Below are 17,348 nucleotides of genomic sequence, written 5' to 3'. Positions count from 1 at the left end.
ATATATATATATATATCCTATGAATTCGTGGGAATTCCACGAATCCCACGACTGGCAGCAATCGTAACTTTTTGCACTGATGATTCCGAAAGGATGAAATGCTACTGTCATAAATCCGTAAGTATTAAAATAATTAGTAGTAGTAGTAATAATAATAATAATAATAATATAATAATATATATATATATATATATATATATATATATATATATATATATATATATATATATATATATACGGCCATAAGCTCTGACTATAGTCAAGCTGGTTGTTTCGATCCTGGCTGGTTTGAGGCAGTTGCTAGTCTAGCCGCACCGATACAGCGAAACAGTTTGTCTATGGATGACTATAAATGCTCCCTATTTTGGGTTGAGCATATTGGTGAGTGAAATAATAAACTGCCACTAGCGTATATTGCAATTCTCTTTGCGTAAACAAATTGAGCTCAAGCTGTTTGGAACAAGTTGATCATTTGACCTACATACTTAGCAGCAGACGTAATAGCGTTTGAATCGTCTGGTCAGTCGAGTTTCGAACCTGGTTTGAGACGCTTGTTAGTCAAGTCGCGCTGAAGAGCTGTGATACAGCGAAACAGTCTGTGGATGGCTATATAGTTCATTGTGTACATTTACATTTTCTTTGGGTTTTTTTACATGTTGTCTGTTTACATCTTTTTCTTTTTTTTTTTTACATTTTGTGTTTTTACATTTATTTGTCTGGAATTTCTCTATTTTTTCTTCTCTTTCGCCCTTTATTGTCTACATTTTACCCGCTAAAATTTTATGTTTTTACATCATGTCTCCTGACATGTTTGTTGTATTTTTTGTTTGACTTTAATCCCCTCAATGTTTTATCGTTCTTCCATTTTGTCCACTTCCATTTTCTCCACTTTTTGTCCAATTATTTTGTTGCCATTACCTTCTTTTTACAAACATAGTAAATGATGCACTCTATGCCTTATATAAATATTTTCGTAAACTTTTAAACTTACAAATGGACTTTATTGAGCTTCTAATAGACATAACCCCCCACCTCCTGTGTCATTACTGACTCATCCCACGAGGATATGCAAAATTCGTCATTAGCATACTTAAATTTTACAAAGTGAAACGTTCATTCCAGACCAATTACGTTATACTGCGTTCCGTTAGGATCGCCGCAAACCATTTCCCTACGCGATAGTATGATGTATGCATTAACGCGTTGGTTCAATGTCACTCAGTGCAAGCGGTGTAGTTCTAAAAATAGAATAATGCGATGTATCAGCTTATCGGCTTTCTCGTATATCCAGAAAAATTCGAAAAGTGACGGATATGGAACTAAAGTAATAATTTCGGAGCTTCTTGTAGAAGAATAATCTCCTCGTCCAATAGCCTTCCCACCAGAAAAACTTATATATATATATATATATATATATATATATATATATATACATATATATATATATATATATATATATATATATAATTTTTTAATACCTACAGACACCAGTGTTTCAAGTTTTTGGAAATCAGCAGTGCAGGGTGTCACGAATACCGCCGGTCGGGAGATTTGAACCCGGCAACGAAGCTATCTCTGACTCCATTAGCAAGGAACAAACCCACACGGCCACCGTCAACAGCGAGAAATATAGTTGAAATTTAAACATTTTTTTTTATGTCAAGACGGTGTTAGTGATCTAATGATTATGACATCATGATCTGCGCGTGTAAGCTTAAGTGACCGACTTTTAACTTCAACTTCGAATGCTCAACAATAAGAACCGAGGTCTTAAAAGGCTGACATAATTATTGATATAATTATTTTCCTATATATATATATATATATATATATATATATATATATATATATATATATATATATATATATATCTGTGTGTATGTGTATGTATGTGTGTGTATGTGGGGGAGGAAAGAAAGTTTCCTATAGACTCCTGAACGGCTGAACCGTATGTTTTGAACTTTCACACAAATGTATTTTATGTGCCTGGCAGTGGTTTTTTTTTTTTTTTTTTTTTTTTAGATAGATTTTGTATCGGAACATCTTCGATAAGTATCGGTAATCGATAATCGAACGAATCCGATGAATGAAGAAACAGGCGATTTTGATTAAAATTAACACCTTATATAGCCTTACATCACAAGTGCGTTTGAGAAATGTTATTACCACACAAGCAGAAAGGCCTGGCATATAAACTCAACAGTAGGTTCTTTGATATAACAGGGATGTGTTCGAAACGAATGTTTCTGTTTAAAGTACAATTTAACTATAATACTTGACTTGTTCATTTAAAACTTAAATTCAATCCAATATCACTATACAAGTAGAAAAGCCCAGCATATAAAATCATAGTTTTTCAATATGACAGGGGCGCGTTCGAAATGAATGTTTCTATTTAGAGCACAATTGAACCGTGATACTTGATATTTGCATTTTAAATCTTTAATTCAAGCCATCATATAAAAATAATTTTATGAAATCAGCCGTAGGTACTCTAAAAGGCAATATAGGGCCATTCATTATCTCTCTCACACAAAATAATAAAAACTCATCTTAAATGCTGTTTCGGTCTAACTTTAAAAATCTTACTATGTGATTTAATACGGTTGTAGGGTGACATCTTCGCTTTACACCATTTCAAATAACAGATCAGACCAGAAAGAACGAAATACTCGCGTGAAAGCAAAATGTCTTGAACCGGATTTCTGTCCCACCGCCTGTGTTTGTTTCACAAGTATTTTAATGGAATGTGCCCCGACCAAATCGAAGCACTTGCATCTCTTTGTTGCAAATACCCCCGACTAACCCGACAAGCAGCAAAATCCCACCCCATACACAGTAGAGATCCTAGATATCGGAAAACTTCTACTCAAATAGTTTCTTCCTTCGAACTGCCAGAGTTTGGAATGGAATTCCCTCCCGGGTCCCTTCTCCTCTGACTATATTGACATGCATGAGTTCAAGTATAAACAGAACAGATAACTCGTTGATCAATTCCCTATAATGGCCCCTGAAGATTTGGTACCAAATAATAACCCCCTTACGTCCAAGTGACACTGTGCCTTTTTTGGGGAGAAAAAAAAAAAACAAAACAAAACAAAAAACAGAACAAACAAACAAAAAAACAAAATAAAAAAACAAAAAACAAAAAAAAAAAAACAAAAAAAAACAGAAAAAAAAAAAACACCAAAGAGAAATTTAGAATAGATTATCATCACATGCAAAAAGTAGATATTACAAAAAGGTTAAAAGTGCTGTTAAAACGTGACGTGTGGAAAATATATTAGATATTAGTTATAAATATATAAATAAAAAATCGGCACTTGTTCAGTTTAATGAAGACATTAAAAAAATGAAAACATTGAAAAAAGGTTATATTGTACGTAGCCGTTTTGGGATGAAGATCCCCGAAAAAAAATCACTTAATTTGATCGAGTATTTTTTTTTTTTTTTTTTTTTACAGCGAAAAACACGTTTTTATGACAGCGCGTTGAAGGCGGACATCTTGGAATTTTGTGAACACGCCATAGGGAGATAAACTCAATTTAAAGCGCCGACACCCCCTCCCCATCTTTAATACTAGCTTTTCTTCCTAAAAATCGAACCTTTTGCTCGGTATCATAAGAAATTGTTTTTTCTCTGTAAAAAAAAAAAAAAAAAAAAAAATACTTGATGAAATTTTTTTCCGGAGAACTTCATTCCATAAAAAATACATACAATATAACCTTTTTTCAATATTTTCATTTTTTAATGTCTTTATTAAACTGTACAAGTACCAAAAATCATTTATCGTATTAAGTTGTTCGGAAAATACTGTCTGATTTTTCGATTGGATCTTAAAAATTACGGTTGTTTCATTCCTAGTGTTTTATATACATTTCTACATGCTTAATATGGATTTTTCCGGGTTTTTTTTGAGATAGGGATTAATAATTTGTATTATGCCGATTAGTCAGACTGTTGTTTTCATCTCGGTTGTTTTTCTTATTCTCGCAAATTTTCGGTCGATGTAACCCCAACCTTCTTCAGTTGCATCTTGTCGAACTCGGGAATGTCTATGTCAAACACACGAATATGTACAGAATTCCGAACGGAATCCTTTATCTAATACAACGAGAAGTAGCTTGTTCTCGTTTCGTCCGCCATGACTGAGTAGAAGTCTTAAGTAATCCGTGGTTGTATTCCAAGTATCGCCTACACTGATGATCGGACTTTCCACTCCCAGAAAAATTTCACTTATTACTGATTATTATTTAGCACTTTTATCGGTTTGGTTGGCTGACGGTCATTACTAAAATGGGTGACCAATTTGGGAATTCCAGGCACTGTATGTAGGAGGACGTCAACACCTCCCTGCAAGAGTTGCAAAAACTTAACATTGTCATCTCCCCGAACGGGGATATACATGCGAGTGAGGACTGCTTGTGAATTTCATACTCCCATGGAACTTCCTCCTTCGGAGAAATCCCGGTTAAACCCAAATAGGGTTAGTGCCGCCACACACACACACACACACACACACACACACACACACACACACACACACACACACACACACACGCGCGCGCGCACACAACACTTTAAACCATTGTAATTTATTTTATATTTATTTGTTATTACATAAACATATCACCATGATTAATTTATTTGTTTCCCACCTGACTACAACTTGGATGTCTTCAAGTCCAAAATAAACAAATTCCTGACAAACCGCCCCCTTAAGTAAGACACTCTGTCGAATCTCCAATGCTGACGATTACTACGATATTATCCCATTGATTACTGTACACGCAATAACCCTTATCCCCGAGTGGCTTCCGGGCCTTGATAAGTGGTGACCTCCATGTAAAAAAAAAATTTTTTTTCTTTCAGATTATTACAGCATCATTCATATTTTTGCTGCAACATTCTCACCCATCTTGACTGTAAAACGACCATCTTTAACCAACAGAAATAGTCATCTTCCATCATGATAATGCTCGTCCTCACACAGTGCTACTGGGTAAAGCTCCCCGAAGAGAATTTCGTTGGGAAATCTTGCCCCATCCTGCATATTCTCCTGACTTAGCTCCCTCAGATTATCACTTGTTCCGTGGACAACAAAAACCATTTAGATGACTTTAGATTAACGTCACGTGAGGAGATTGAACATGAGTTAGATTCATATTTTACAACAAAACCTAAAGAATTTTACAAGCGAGACATTTAATAAGCTTGTTGACAGATGGAATATAGTTGGAGAAAGCAAAAGGTCGTTATAATAATAAATATATAAATAAATAGATAACTAAATAAATAGCTAAATGTATAAGTAAATGAATAACTAAATAAATAATTAAATGAATAACTAAATAAATAACTAAATAAATAACTAAATAAACAACTAAATAAACAACTAAATAAACAACTAAATAAACAACTAAATAAATAACTAAATAAACAACTAAATAAACAACTAAATAAACAACTAAATAAACAACTAAATAAATAATTAAATAAACAACTAAATAAACAACTAAATAAACAACTAAATAAATAACTAAATGAATAACTAAATAAATAACTAAATGAATAACTAAATAAATAACTAAATGAATAACTAAATAAATAACTAAATATATAACTAAATAAACAACTAAATATATAACTAAATAAACAACTAAATGAACAACTAAATAAACAACTAAATAAACAACTAAATAAATAACTAAATAAATAACTAAATCAGCAACTAAATAAATAACTAAATAAACAACTAAATGAATAACTAAATGAATAACTAAATAAACAACTAAATGAATAACTAAATAAATAACTAAATGAATAACTAAATAAATAACTAAATAAATAACTAAATCACTAACTCAATGAATAACTAAATAAATAACTAAATAAATAACTAAATAAATAACTAAATGAATAACTAAATAAATAACTAAATAAATAACTAAATACATAACTCAATGAATAACTAAATAAATAACTAAATAAATAACTAAATGAATAACTAAATAAATAGCTAAATGAATAACTAAATCACTAACTCAATGAATAACTAAATAAATAACTAAATGAATAACTAAATAAACAACTAAATGAATAACTAAATAAATAACTAAATGAATAACTAAATGAATAACTAAATAAATAACTAAATGAATGACTAAATGAATAACTCAATGAATAACTCAATGAATAACTAAATAAATAACTAAATGAATAACTAAATAAATAACTAAATAAACAACTAAATGAACAACTAAATAAATAACTAAATAAACAACTAAGTCAACGACTAAATAAATAACTAAATAAATAACTAAATGAACAACTAAATAAATAACTAAATAACTAACTAAATGAACAACTAAATGAATAACTCAATGATTAACTAAATAAACAACCAACCACCAGTATTTCCTTTTTAGACAGGGGTCAATCTTTAATCTAATCGGCCCCACACTGTCTACTAAGCTCCAGCCCTTGTTCTCTCTCCGCGATGTTGCATATCCTCTGCTTGTTTTACATGTATTTTAATTGAATATACTCCGTCTAACTTGCTGCTCTCGTTACCCCTGCCCCTTCGCCGAAAATAACCCTGACAAGTTCTCCAAAATATCCCCACGCCGACACTGTAAAAGTCCCTAGATATCGAAAAGGTTTCTGTTATACTTTTCTCTTCGAACTGTTAGTCTTTAGAATACTCTCCTGCTCACTGTTTCACTGACTCTACTAACATACAGAAATTTAAATGTAATGTGAACAAATATCTAGCTACATCAGTTCACACTTATGTCTAAAGGTATGTCTCCTAATCACAATGACCCTTTACGTATATTTACTGCTCATTAACAATGCGCCTTATTTAGCGCAAATAAAAGTCAAGAAAAAAAAAGGAATATAGGAAAAGTAAATTAATAAATAAAAGTATTATTCAATCTTAAAGACATCTTCGGTATTTATTAATAACTATTAATATACTATGTAATGAAACACCACTGCCCTGTGGGCCTTATCACAGCAAAAGGCTAAGAGATGGGAACTCAAATCCCATTGCTTTGTAGTTTTCCTAAAAAAGCTATGGAACCTCATCCCCCCCCAAAAAAAAGACGTATTAGCGGACACGATAGGGCGACTGTTTACCTCACTGAGATTACTTTTGGCCAGAAGCTGCGGCCTCCTCTGCTGCCAGTTGTCGCAGGTCCGCTCCACTGGACATGAGCATTGGAGTTTCAGAGGGTGTCTATCTGATGCGCAACAGATACTGCACCTAAACTGAGCAAGCAAGTTTGGAGCCAAGGTGGAAAGTCCAACACCGAGGGATAAACCACTGAGGCTCCAACTAGTCATCGTTAAGATTGACGAACTGCATGATGATGATGATGATGATGATGATGATTAATATACTACACTTTTCAACCGTTAAAAAACGGGCAAAAATTATAGCCCGTTGACTTGTTATGAGTGTTTTATGTCAAATTGGTGGTTGAATATGTTAAATACGTGCTTTTGCATTAAATACAAATCCGTATTTATTCCTATTAATTCCTAACTCTGCATCGAACGAATGTCATAATACTTTGTTCACTGCACCTAATCATAAAAAGGTCTATGCAAAATTTCAGCTAGATTAGGCCAGTAGTTTCCAAGAAAAAGTGGGGGAAAACAGACATACTAAGAGGAATATTATATAGAAAATACTGATTTTATTAAATAATATAAAGTCAGACAGGTAAGATCATAAAACCGTAGGTAAAAACTTAAAACTACTTCTACTCCCCCTCCTATAAAGCACAGTATTTATCCCAAATAGCATCTCCGCGCTAAAAAAAAAAGAAGAAAAGTAGTCAGCTGCCATAAAACGCTAGAATAGTCCGAAATTGGGTGATCCTTTTTAAATTTATATGCGAAAGCAATCCCCTATGATAAATTAAAAAAACAAAAACAAAAAACGGGGTTTAAGGTGGCACGCGTAATTTTCTAAAATGTAGAATCTCATTTTTTTTTTGCGGGAGTGTGGGAATGTTAGCAGAGGGTTTTAATCCACAATAAGGTGATTCAGTTATTGTGGAGTTGTTGTTGGGATATAATAAAAATAGGAAACCTGCAAAAAAAAAAAAAATGTATACAAAATCTATAAGTATATGTTTTAGACCCGCACAATACTGAGCCTAGCTGTAAGTGATGTATGATTGCTTTGGTTAGTCGAATGATGTTAAATCTTGTGGGTTCAGGAGACGGTGAAGTTGTTAGCTGATAGAGCGGCCGGGCGAGCAGAAGCGCAAATATTTAACGTTTGAAGCTTACCTTGATAAAAAGACATGCAGCTACAAGTAAATCCAGAATCGTTGGCTTGGGGTGTACAAGACCCACCGTTGAGGCAAGGTTGGGAAGCGCATGCATTTAAGGACTGCTCGCAGTAATCCCCCGTGTAAGTGGCAGGGCAGTTGCAAAGACCCGTCGGCAAACAGCTGCCTCCGTTAAAGCAGCCTTCACCAGAGTTGCAGAGTTGTTCCTCGATTTTCTTTTCGCAAAATTCGCCGTCGTAACCATTCGGGCATACACAGTGAAACTCGTTGTAGACGTTGTGTCCTGTATATGGATCTGAAGGTTCGCGCCTGGGTCGCTTTTTCTTCTCCCTTGTCTTATTGATCGAGTACACTTCGTCGTCGTCCTGTTTGCCGGCCAGAAGAGACGTTGCGTTATTGTAGTCTATTACGCATTTCCCTTGGTTCAGGCACGCGTTGTTCTCCGGGGAGCAGAATTCGAAGAATTCACATTGCCGTCCGTAATAATCCGGAAGACAAGAGCACACAGTGTCGCTTGGCCGTGCCCCGTTGCTACAATTCGCCCCGTTCAAGCACGTGGTGCTAGAACAAAAAGTCAGAGTCTCGCAGCGGGTTCCGGAAAATCCTGCTGGGCAATAGCATCGAAATGTCCCATCGTTGAGACCGCGGCACGTGGCTCCATTTTTGCAATCGTGGTCTCTGCACTGATCAATTTCGTCACAGTGTACACCGTAAAATCCCGGTTTGCAAAGGCATCGGTAACCTGGTTGAGTATCGTTAACAATACAGGAGCCGTTGTTTCTGCATGGGTTATCTAGACAATCGCTGATGGCAGTCTCGCAAAGGTCGCCCGTGTAGTTCTCTAAGCAGTTGCATCTGTATTTTGTGTCTGATACTCGAATGCAACCGTTGGACTTCTCAGGGTTGCAAGAACCATTAGCGCATGGGTCGATGAGTTCGCAATGGTGACCCGTAAATCCGTTCGTACAATGGCAGATATAAGAATTATCATCATTCATGGTGCAAGTGGCGCCGTTTTTGCATGGCTGTTTAAGATAGCAGGTGTCTTCTCTTTGGCATTCACCGCCAATGAAACCACGCAGGCACTTGCAGTGCTGGCCAGGTTTGTCGCTGATAAAACAGGTGCCACCGTTTTCGCATGTGATAAATTTGCAAGGATTCAGCTGCGTGCAGTTAGTTCCAGTGTAATGTTCAGTGCACACACAGGTGTATGTGCCGGGCGTGGTGTTGTTTGGTATGCACGACCCACCATGCTTACATGGATCGGATAAGATGCAAATGTTGGCGATTTCACATGATGGACCAGTGTAGCCCCTGTCACACCGACAGCGATAGCTTTTATCATTGATGGCGATGCATTTGCCGTGTCTGCATGGGGACAAATAACACGGATCGCGTTTCTCACATCTCAGCCCGATATAGAACGGCGGGCAGAGGCATTCGTAATGGGTGTTCTTAACCACTTGACACGTGGCGTTGTTGAGGCAGTCATTCGAAAAGCAAAGGTCGGAAAATTCACAAAACTCACCCGAAAATCCACCAGGACACACACAGCGGGTACGATTGGGAGTCATCATGATGCAGGTACCGTGGTTCTTACAAGTGTTGTACACGCACAGGTCACGCGTTCGGCAGTCGGTTCCTTCCCAACCGCGAGGGCAGATGCAGGTATAACGGTCTCCAAGAGCATGACTTTCACTAGGCTTAGTGAGGCATGATCCTCCGTTGTCACACGGGTGGAGGACGCTACACGGATCAAATATTTCACAATCCGGACCCTTATCAACTGCAATATGGAAGGTAAACATAAATATTCACATTTTAACCTTTTAAAATGAAAGGATTATTGTGTGTGTATATATATATATATATATATATATATATATATATATATATATATATATATATATATATATTCGCAGCAAGATATTTTTCAAGCACGTCTGATTGAACACGAAAGAGTTATTCCTTTTTCCGATTTTTTCTGGATATCTTTTCCATTCGCCGAGTGATCTTCTTAATTTCAGCTGGCATGTTGTATAAAATGGCACCCAAAAGTTGTTGTTCAGCCATATTCTTCTCAAGCGCTTTCTATCGATGTATCCGATCATCATCAGGGGCGATTGTTGTTATCGTTTTCTTTTCCTTTGAGGCTTGGTGTATTTATAAGGTGCCACCGTTTCCGCATGTGATGAAATAAAAATAATTCGCCCCTAACACTGCTGCATCCACCTTTATATATATATATATATATATATATATATATATATATATATATATATATATATAAACTATAAATACACTAAGCCTCAAACGAAAAGAAACCTAAACAATAAAAACAACGATCGCTCCTGATGATAATCGGACGCACCGACAGAAAGCGCTTGAGAAGAATATGACTGAACAACAACTTTTGGGCGCCATTTTATACAACATGCCAGCTGTAATTAAAAAGACCGCTCGGCGAATGGAAAAAATATCGAGGAAAATAGGGGGAAAAAAAGAAAGAAATTTCGATTTAATTTTATTATACTCTATTTTTCACGCGTCTAGCCTTTTCAACCGTTAAATCTTAAATTCTTAATATCGAGTGATTTTCAAACAGTGGTTCTCTTATTATTATTTGACCCATTTAAATCTCATTCAGCCTAAATTTCACACCTCTGAGAACGTCCCAGGAGTTACCCCCCTTCACCATGACACGATTGTCTGTATTTCCTGAAGAGGAATATTTCACAATTAGAAATTGAATATTGTTTTTTTTTTTTCAATTTAATTTTTTAATAAATAAAAATGTTTATGAAAACCAATTTTGCACTCGTTTTGTCTTTTAAACTGTTAAACTTAGATTCTTTATAAGTGCTTTTCAAACAGTGGATCCTCCGTGTATATATATGTATATATATTTCGAACCCGTATTGAGGGGGTGATTGAGGCTGAAGGCGGCTACATTGAATAGATTCAGCTCTACTACATAATAAAATTACTTGAATTTATTTTTTCAATAAAAGTTTTAAAATAAAGCTTTAGTGTTGTTTTCTTTAAGGCGACAAATTTATCGTTCCACCCTGTAGGGCGAGTCCGATTCTTATGCTAAGGACTCGGTTATAGAAAGGAGCTAACGGTTTACTGACTAAGAAGCTAGGTACTTATCTTTCTACTCACACTGCATAACTTCTCTCACCTGATTATACGCATTATGTTCAAGTATTAAATAGTCTTCTTTTAAAATTTCTAGCTACTCATTCAAACATAATCTATACGGGTTTAATATCTGACTGCTTTGGTACATCGTAATATTTGCCAATCGATTATTGGCGAGCGTTCGCTTTTTTGAGCTCTCAGTAATTATTCGCTAGTGATGTGTGTTATTAAGCGTTCATTTAATTTTTATTTATAATTACGGCGCTTATCTAGAATCTCACCCCATTTTACACATTATGCTCAAGTAGTAAAACAATGTTAAACGGTTGATATGCTGTAAGGACAGACAAACCAAACCTTAAATTTACGAAGAGACTGATGTGTATACAGACTAGAAGTTGTTAGTGTATTATTCTGAGAAAAAAAATACAAAAATACGTTAACATTTTATCTTCTTATAAAAGACCACAGTTTCTTTTTATTTACTTCTCTGGGATGATATCAGTGAAAAGTCTTTATTTCTTATTTTATTTATTTATTTTATAGTTTTATAGAAGTAAAGTTTAATCTATATCTACAGTTAATCGCTATTTCGCTTCTCCAATTTAGTAGTTTGGGGATCTGAAATATTTAAAATTTCTAGCTTTTCATTCAAACATAATCTACAAAGGCCACTTAAATATCTATGTGCGCTGGTCCATCGCACGATTTGCCAATCGATTCTTGGCGAGCGTTCACTTCTCTGAGCTCTCAGTAATGGTTCGCTAGTGAGGTTTGTTATTGAGTGTTCATTTCTCGTTATTATAATTAGTTTTAGTAATAGAAGAAATTACGGTGCCTGTCTAGAAAAAAGAAAACAAAAGAAAGAAAATTTTCTATGATGTACGTGCCAGTGACAGAAAGAAAATATCGTTCACCCAAAAATCCAAATCTTATGCTAAGGACAAGAGTGAGAGAGGGGTTAACGGTCTACTGATTGGGGAGCGTATTGTTTACATTTTTTTCCAATAAACTGCGCCACTGTTCTCGCCTCTCTAGAAAATTAAGTTTAATTATTAAAGAGTCTTAAACAATCTTAAGCGCTTAATATAGTATAAGGAGAGATAAACCAAATCTTAAAGTATAAATACCTCTAAAAAAACAAAATATAAACACGTCCCCCACCAAAGAAAATAAATAAGCCCCAAAGAATATAAATCCCCAACGAATAAAAACAAGGCCCCAAAGAATAAAAATACACTCAAAGAATATAAACACGCCCCCACCAAATAAATAAGTCCCAAAGAATATAAATACCTCCAAAGAATATGCAAGTCCCCCTAAATAAAAATCCCCACAAATACTATAAACTCGCAACCCACCAAAGAAAATAAATAAGCCACCAAAGAAGATAAATACCCCCAAAGAATATAAACACCTCCCAAAGGATATAGATAAATCCAGAAAGTATACAAAGATCTCCAAAGAATATAAATAAGCCCCCCAATATACATACCTCTAAAAATAAGAACAAGTCCCCACAAAAGAATATAAATAAACCCCAAATGAATATAAATATCCCTCAATGAATATAAACAAACCCCAAAGAAAATAAACAAACCACCAAAGAATATAAAAGCTCACAAACAATATAAACATACCCCAAAGGCACCCCCCAAAGAATACAAAAAGCTTAAAGACTATAGCCCCACAGGAATAAAAATAAGCCCCAAATAATATGTCAGCCCATCCCCAAATATAAACAACTTTCGAAAGAATATAAACAAACCCTCAAGAATATAAAAAAGCCGCCCAAAGAATATAACCCCCAAAATATAAACAATCCCCCACGCCTAAATTATATAAACAATTCCTTAAAGAATATAAACCAGCCTCTCCCCTAAATGTAAAGACTCGTCTCCCAAAGAATATAAACACCCCTAAATATAAACAATTTCTTAAATAATATAAGCAATCCCAAAGTATATAAACTAACCCTTAAAGAATATAAACACACGCCAAAGAATAATATCCCCCCCGATAAATATAAATAATCCCAAAGAATATAAAGAAATATAACCCCTTCGAATGAAATAAACACCTTACCTGCTTCTCTCCAGTCAGTGAATGGACTTTTGTCTAAACCAAGTCGGGTTTGGACCCGATAATAGTATTTACCGGACGTGTCTAGGAGCGCGTTACTGTAGCAAAATTCCGTACCTGCCACCACGGAGTTGTTGTGTGTATAACCATTGTGGCGTACCTGGATATCATAGACATACCGTTGTGACGATGGCGGCACATATTTCCAACAAATCTGCCAGCTGTGACTCTCTTTCACCGTGCAGAACTTGGATAATGCTGAAACAAGAAACAAACATTATTTTAATTGAATCAATAACAAGCGACATTATGTTTGTTTGTATGTGTATAGCCTAATGTTCACATCGCTTGATCAACCGTCACTAAACTTGTGTCAAAATATTCATCATAGTCTCACTCCAGCCTTGTCACAAATTCTAGTTCTCAGATAAAAAGCACACAGAACAATTAGTTCAACATTTTACTCTTGTTCATTTTCAACCCTTTTACTAGGAAATATGTTTTGATGCAAGTTCAAAACCTCTCACGTATTGCCAACATAGATCCAGTGATGAAAAAAAACAAAACAAAAAAAACAACAAATAAAACAAGTGAAGCATGCATGGTCCCCCGTGAGTGCACAGTGAACGAGACCTAAAAAAAATGACTAAGTTCAGCATTGCCCCCCCCCAATTTATCCCCAAAAGTCCCCAGGGGACGTCAAATCCTGGTGAAAATGTTCAAACGGTACAGTTTGAGGCCTTAACATGTGTAAATATAAATTCTGCATCATACTAAAAAAGAAATGACCAAGTCCATCATTTGTCTTCCCCCATTTAGCCCCCCCCAAATCCCCAAGGCCTTAACGTATTTAAATTTGAGTTCAGCACCATGCAGAACTTCTAAATATACATACACAGAAAGTTTTGGACAAATATGGTAAAAGAGTCCAAAAATAGAGTGTTTTTATTAGCCCGAAAGAGCCCCTGGGGCACACTCAAGAGTTATCGCAAAGTATTAACAAACAAAATTATATAGAAATCGGTTAGTTGTAATTTTTAGAAAGTTCTATAAAAATCCAAGGCATCAATGTTTTTTAATAAGCACAAAAGTGTCAATTTTAGTCATTTTAACCTGAAAGGCACCCCTATGGGGCAACCGGAATTTTCCTGGGAAATACGCTCTGTTACTTTTTACTCATATAATGTTTAATGTTTATACAAAATTTCAAAAAATTCCAAAGCGTAGTTATTGAGAAAAGTGCGGGCAGACGAACGGACGAGGATGAATTTAAGGTAAACCCTTCTTTTGTCGGGAGACCAAAAAAAAAAAAAAAAAAGAAAAGAAAAAGAAAAAAGAAAACAAACAAACAAACAAAAAAAGCAAAGCAAAAACAAACATAAAAATTAAAACAGCACAAAAAAAAACAAACAACAAAAAAACCCCCAAAACAAAAAAGAAACTTGAAAAATTTACAAATCTATATATAAATACCGTAGTACTTTAACGTACGTACGTACGTACGTACGTGTGTCACGGTTTACAAATTATAAATTATTCGATCGGGAGATCCTATTTATTAAAAAGAAAGATAGAAGGGATAACATACCCGAACATTAAATTATTAGGGTATAGATACGTTAATTTAATGTTCGTAGTATGTGTTCACCTTCTATCCTCCTTTTTAATAAATAGGATCTCCCGATCACCAAAGATGCAATGTAATAAAAATTAAAAAGAAAAAGAAAATGATGTCGCTTTTGGGCTGTACGTGAAACTAAAATATACCTTCTTGATTTTCTAACCAAGATCCAAGAGTAGTATCTGTTCTGTCTAAAGATTGTATAATGATATCGCAGGGTTTTCAGTTTGCGTCGGGCATCTGTACAATGGAAAAATGTCACAGACTGCCCGTACAAGAATATTGGAGATAACCCGTAATAACCAGATATATTCTGATACTACATTAACCATATTACTTTGATAAATAATTTTACAGTTAATGTGTATTATTTGGATTACTCCAATTGTAGCCTGTTAAAAAAATGGTCAAAAGTTATGGCCCGTTGATAGAGAATGAGTGCCTTATGCCAAACTTCTGGAGTAAACGTGGAATTGTGATGATTAATTCCTATTAATCCTTAATTCGAAAAGATACCATAATACTTGCTTGACTACATCTCATCATAACAAAGGTCCATACAAAGTTCCGAACAGATTGGCCCAGTAGTTTCCGAGAAAAGTGAGAGTAAATGTGGTATTGTGGTCATTAATCTTTATTGATCCTTAACTGTGCCTCGAACAAATACCATCATACTTAGATCATTTTACCTCATCATAAAAGAGTCTACACAAAATCTCAAACGAATCGGCCCAGTAGTTTCCAAGAAAAAGTGAAGCAGACAATGAGAAATATTATATAGATTCTGACTACTGTTTTCATATCGAATATTATTCGCACAACATTTCAGCCGATGTAACCATCGACCCTCTTCAAATCTGTCCCGTCAAACTCGGAAATCTGTCTGCTGAACGCGGAAATTTGCACAGAATTTCGAACGGGCTCTTTTATTTAATTCATGGAGATAGCATGTTCTTGTTCCGTTAGCCAAGGCCGAATAGAAATTTAAAGTAATTCGCAATTATAGCCTTCGTACTGCTCGCACTGAAGATTGAACCTTCAACCTCAGAAGAGTATCACCTACAACTGAATTTTACCTGTAACTTTATCCATTACGGCTGATAGAAAAAAAAAAAACATACTACCCCATGGATTTAATTAAGAATTCCGTTCGAATATTCGGCACAGATATATCGAGTTTAACAGAAAAATTTTTGATTTCGGAAAGGCACACATAAAGAAGGTCGGACGTTTCATCAGTCAAAACCGAAACGTTGTGTGAATAACACTCAAGATGAGAACAGTAGTAACAATCTATATTATACTAGCTGTGGGCCTGTTGTAAAATAAACATAAATATGATATTTTAATTTATATAGATTTAATTAAATTATAGACACAATTCTCTATTAATTATTATAATGTACCTAATGTATATAAGTGATTTCCAAAGTAAAAAAAAAATGTATGATTTGAGTGAAATAAAAACCAAAAACATATAATTAGATCAAGTTAGGATCCAAACCAAAATATATAATTAGATCACGTTAGGATCAAAACCAAAATATATAATTAGATCAAGTTAGGATCCAAACCAAAATATATAATTAGATCAAGTTAGGATCAAAACCAAAATATATAATTAGATCAAGTTAGGATCCAAACTAAAATATATAATTAGATCAAGTTAGGATCAAAACCAAAATATATAATTAGATCAAGTTAGGATACAAACCAAAATATATAATTAGATCAAGTTAGGATCCAAACCAAAATATATAATTAGATCACGTTAGGATCCAAACCAAAATATATAATTAGATCAAGTTAGGATCAAAACCAAGACATATAATTAGATCAAGTTAGGATCAAAACCAAAATATATAATTGGATCCAGTTAGGATCAAAACCAAAATATATAATTAGATCAAGTTAGGATCAAAACCAAAATATATAATTAGATCAAATTAGGATCAAAACCAAAATATATAATTAGATCAAGTTAGGATCAAAACCAAAACATATAATTAGATCAAGTTAGGATCAAAACCAAAATATATAATTAGATAAAATTAGGATCAAAACCAAAATATATAATTAGATCAAATTAGGATCAAAACCAAAATATATAATTAGATCAAGTTAGGATCAAAACCAAAACATATAATTAGGTCAAGTTCGGATTAAAACCAAAATATATAATTAGATCGAGT

The 17,348-nt window shown here is 34.3% G+C and overlaps 1 protein-coding gene across 2 annotated transcripts in view; it reads right to left on the bottom strand.

Moving 5' to 3' along the window:
• LOC145252560 (adhesion G-protein coupled receptor G6-like) overlaps positions 1–17,348 on the bottom strand; it is a 283,790-nt gene that overhangs the window by 168,141 nt on the left and 98,301 nt on the right. Inside the window, exons 3-4 of one of the 2 annotated variants that reach the window (XM_080112126.1) lie at positions 13,539–13,793; positions 8,308–10,095 (exon numbers count right to left, since the gene is read on the bottom strand). In XM_080112126.1, the coding sequence (XP_079968252.1) occupies positions 8,308–10,095; positions 13,539–13,793 (2,043 nt within the window). The remainder of the gene's footprint in view (positions 1–8,307; positions 10,096–13,538; positions 13,794–17,348) is intronic. The other variant, XM_080112127.1, reaches the window with a different exon arrangement.

The sequence above is a fragment of the Euprymna scolopes genome, chromosome 29 (assembly GCF_053919585.1).
Source record: "Euprymna scolopes isolate OS-2025 chromosome 29, ASM5391958v1, whole genome shotgun sequence".
NCBI lineage: Eukaryota > Metazoa > Mollusca > Cephalopoda > Sepiida > Sepiolidae > Euprymna > Euprymna scolopes.
The sequence above is the reverse complement of the archived record's forward strand: the minus strand, read 5'-3'. Positions and strand labels throughout refer to the sequence as shown.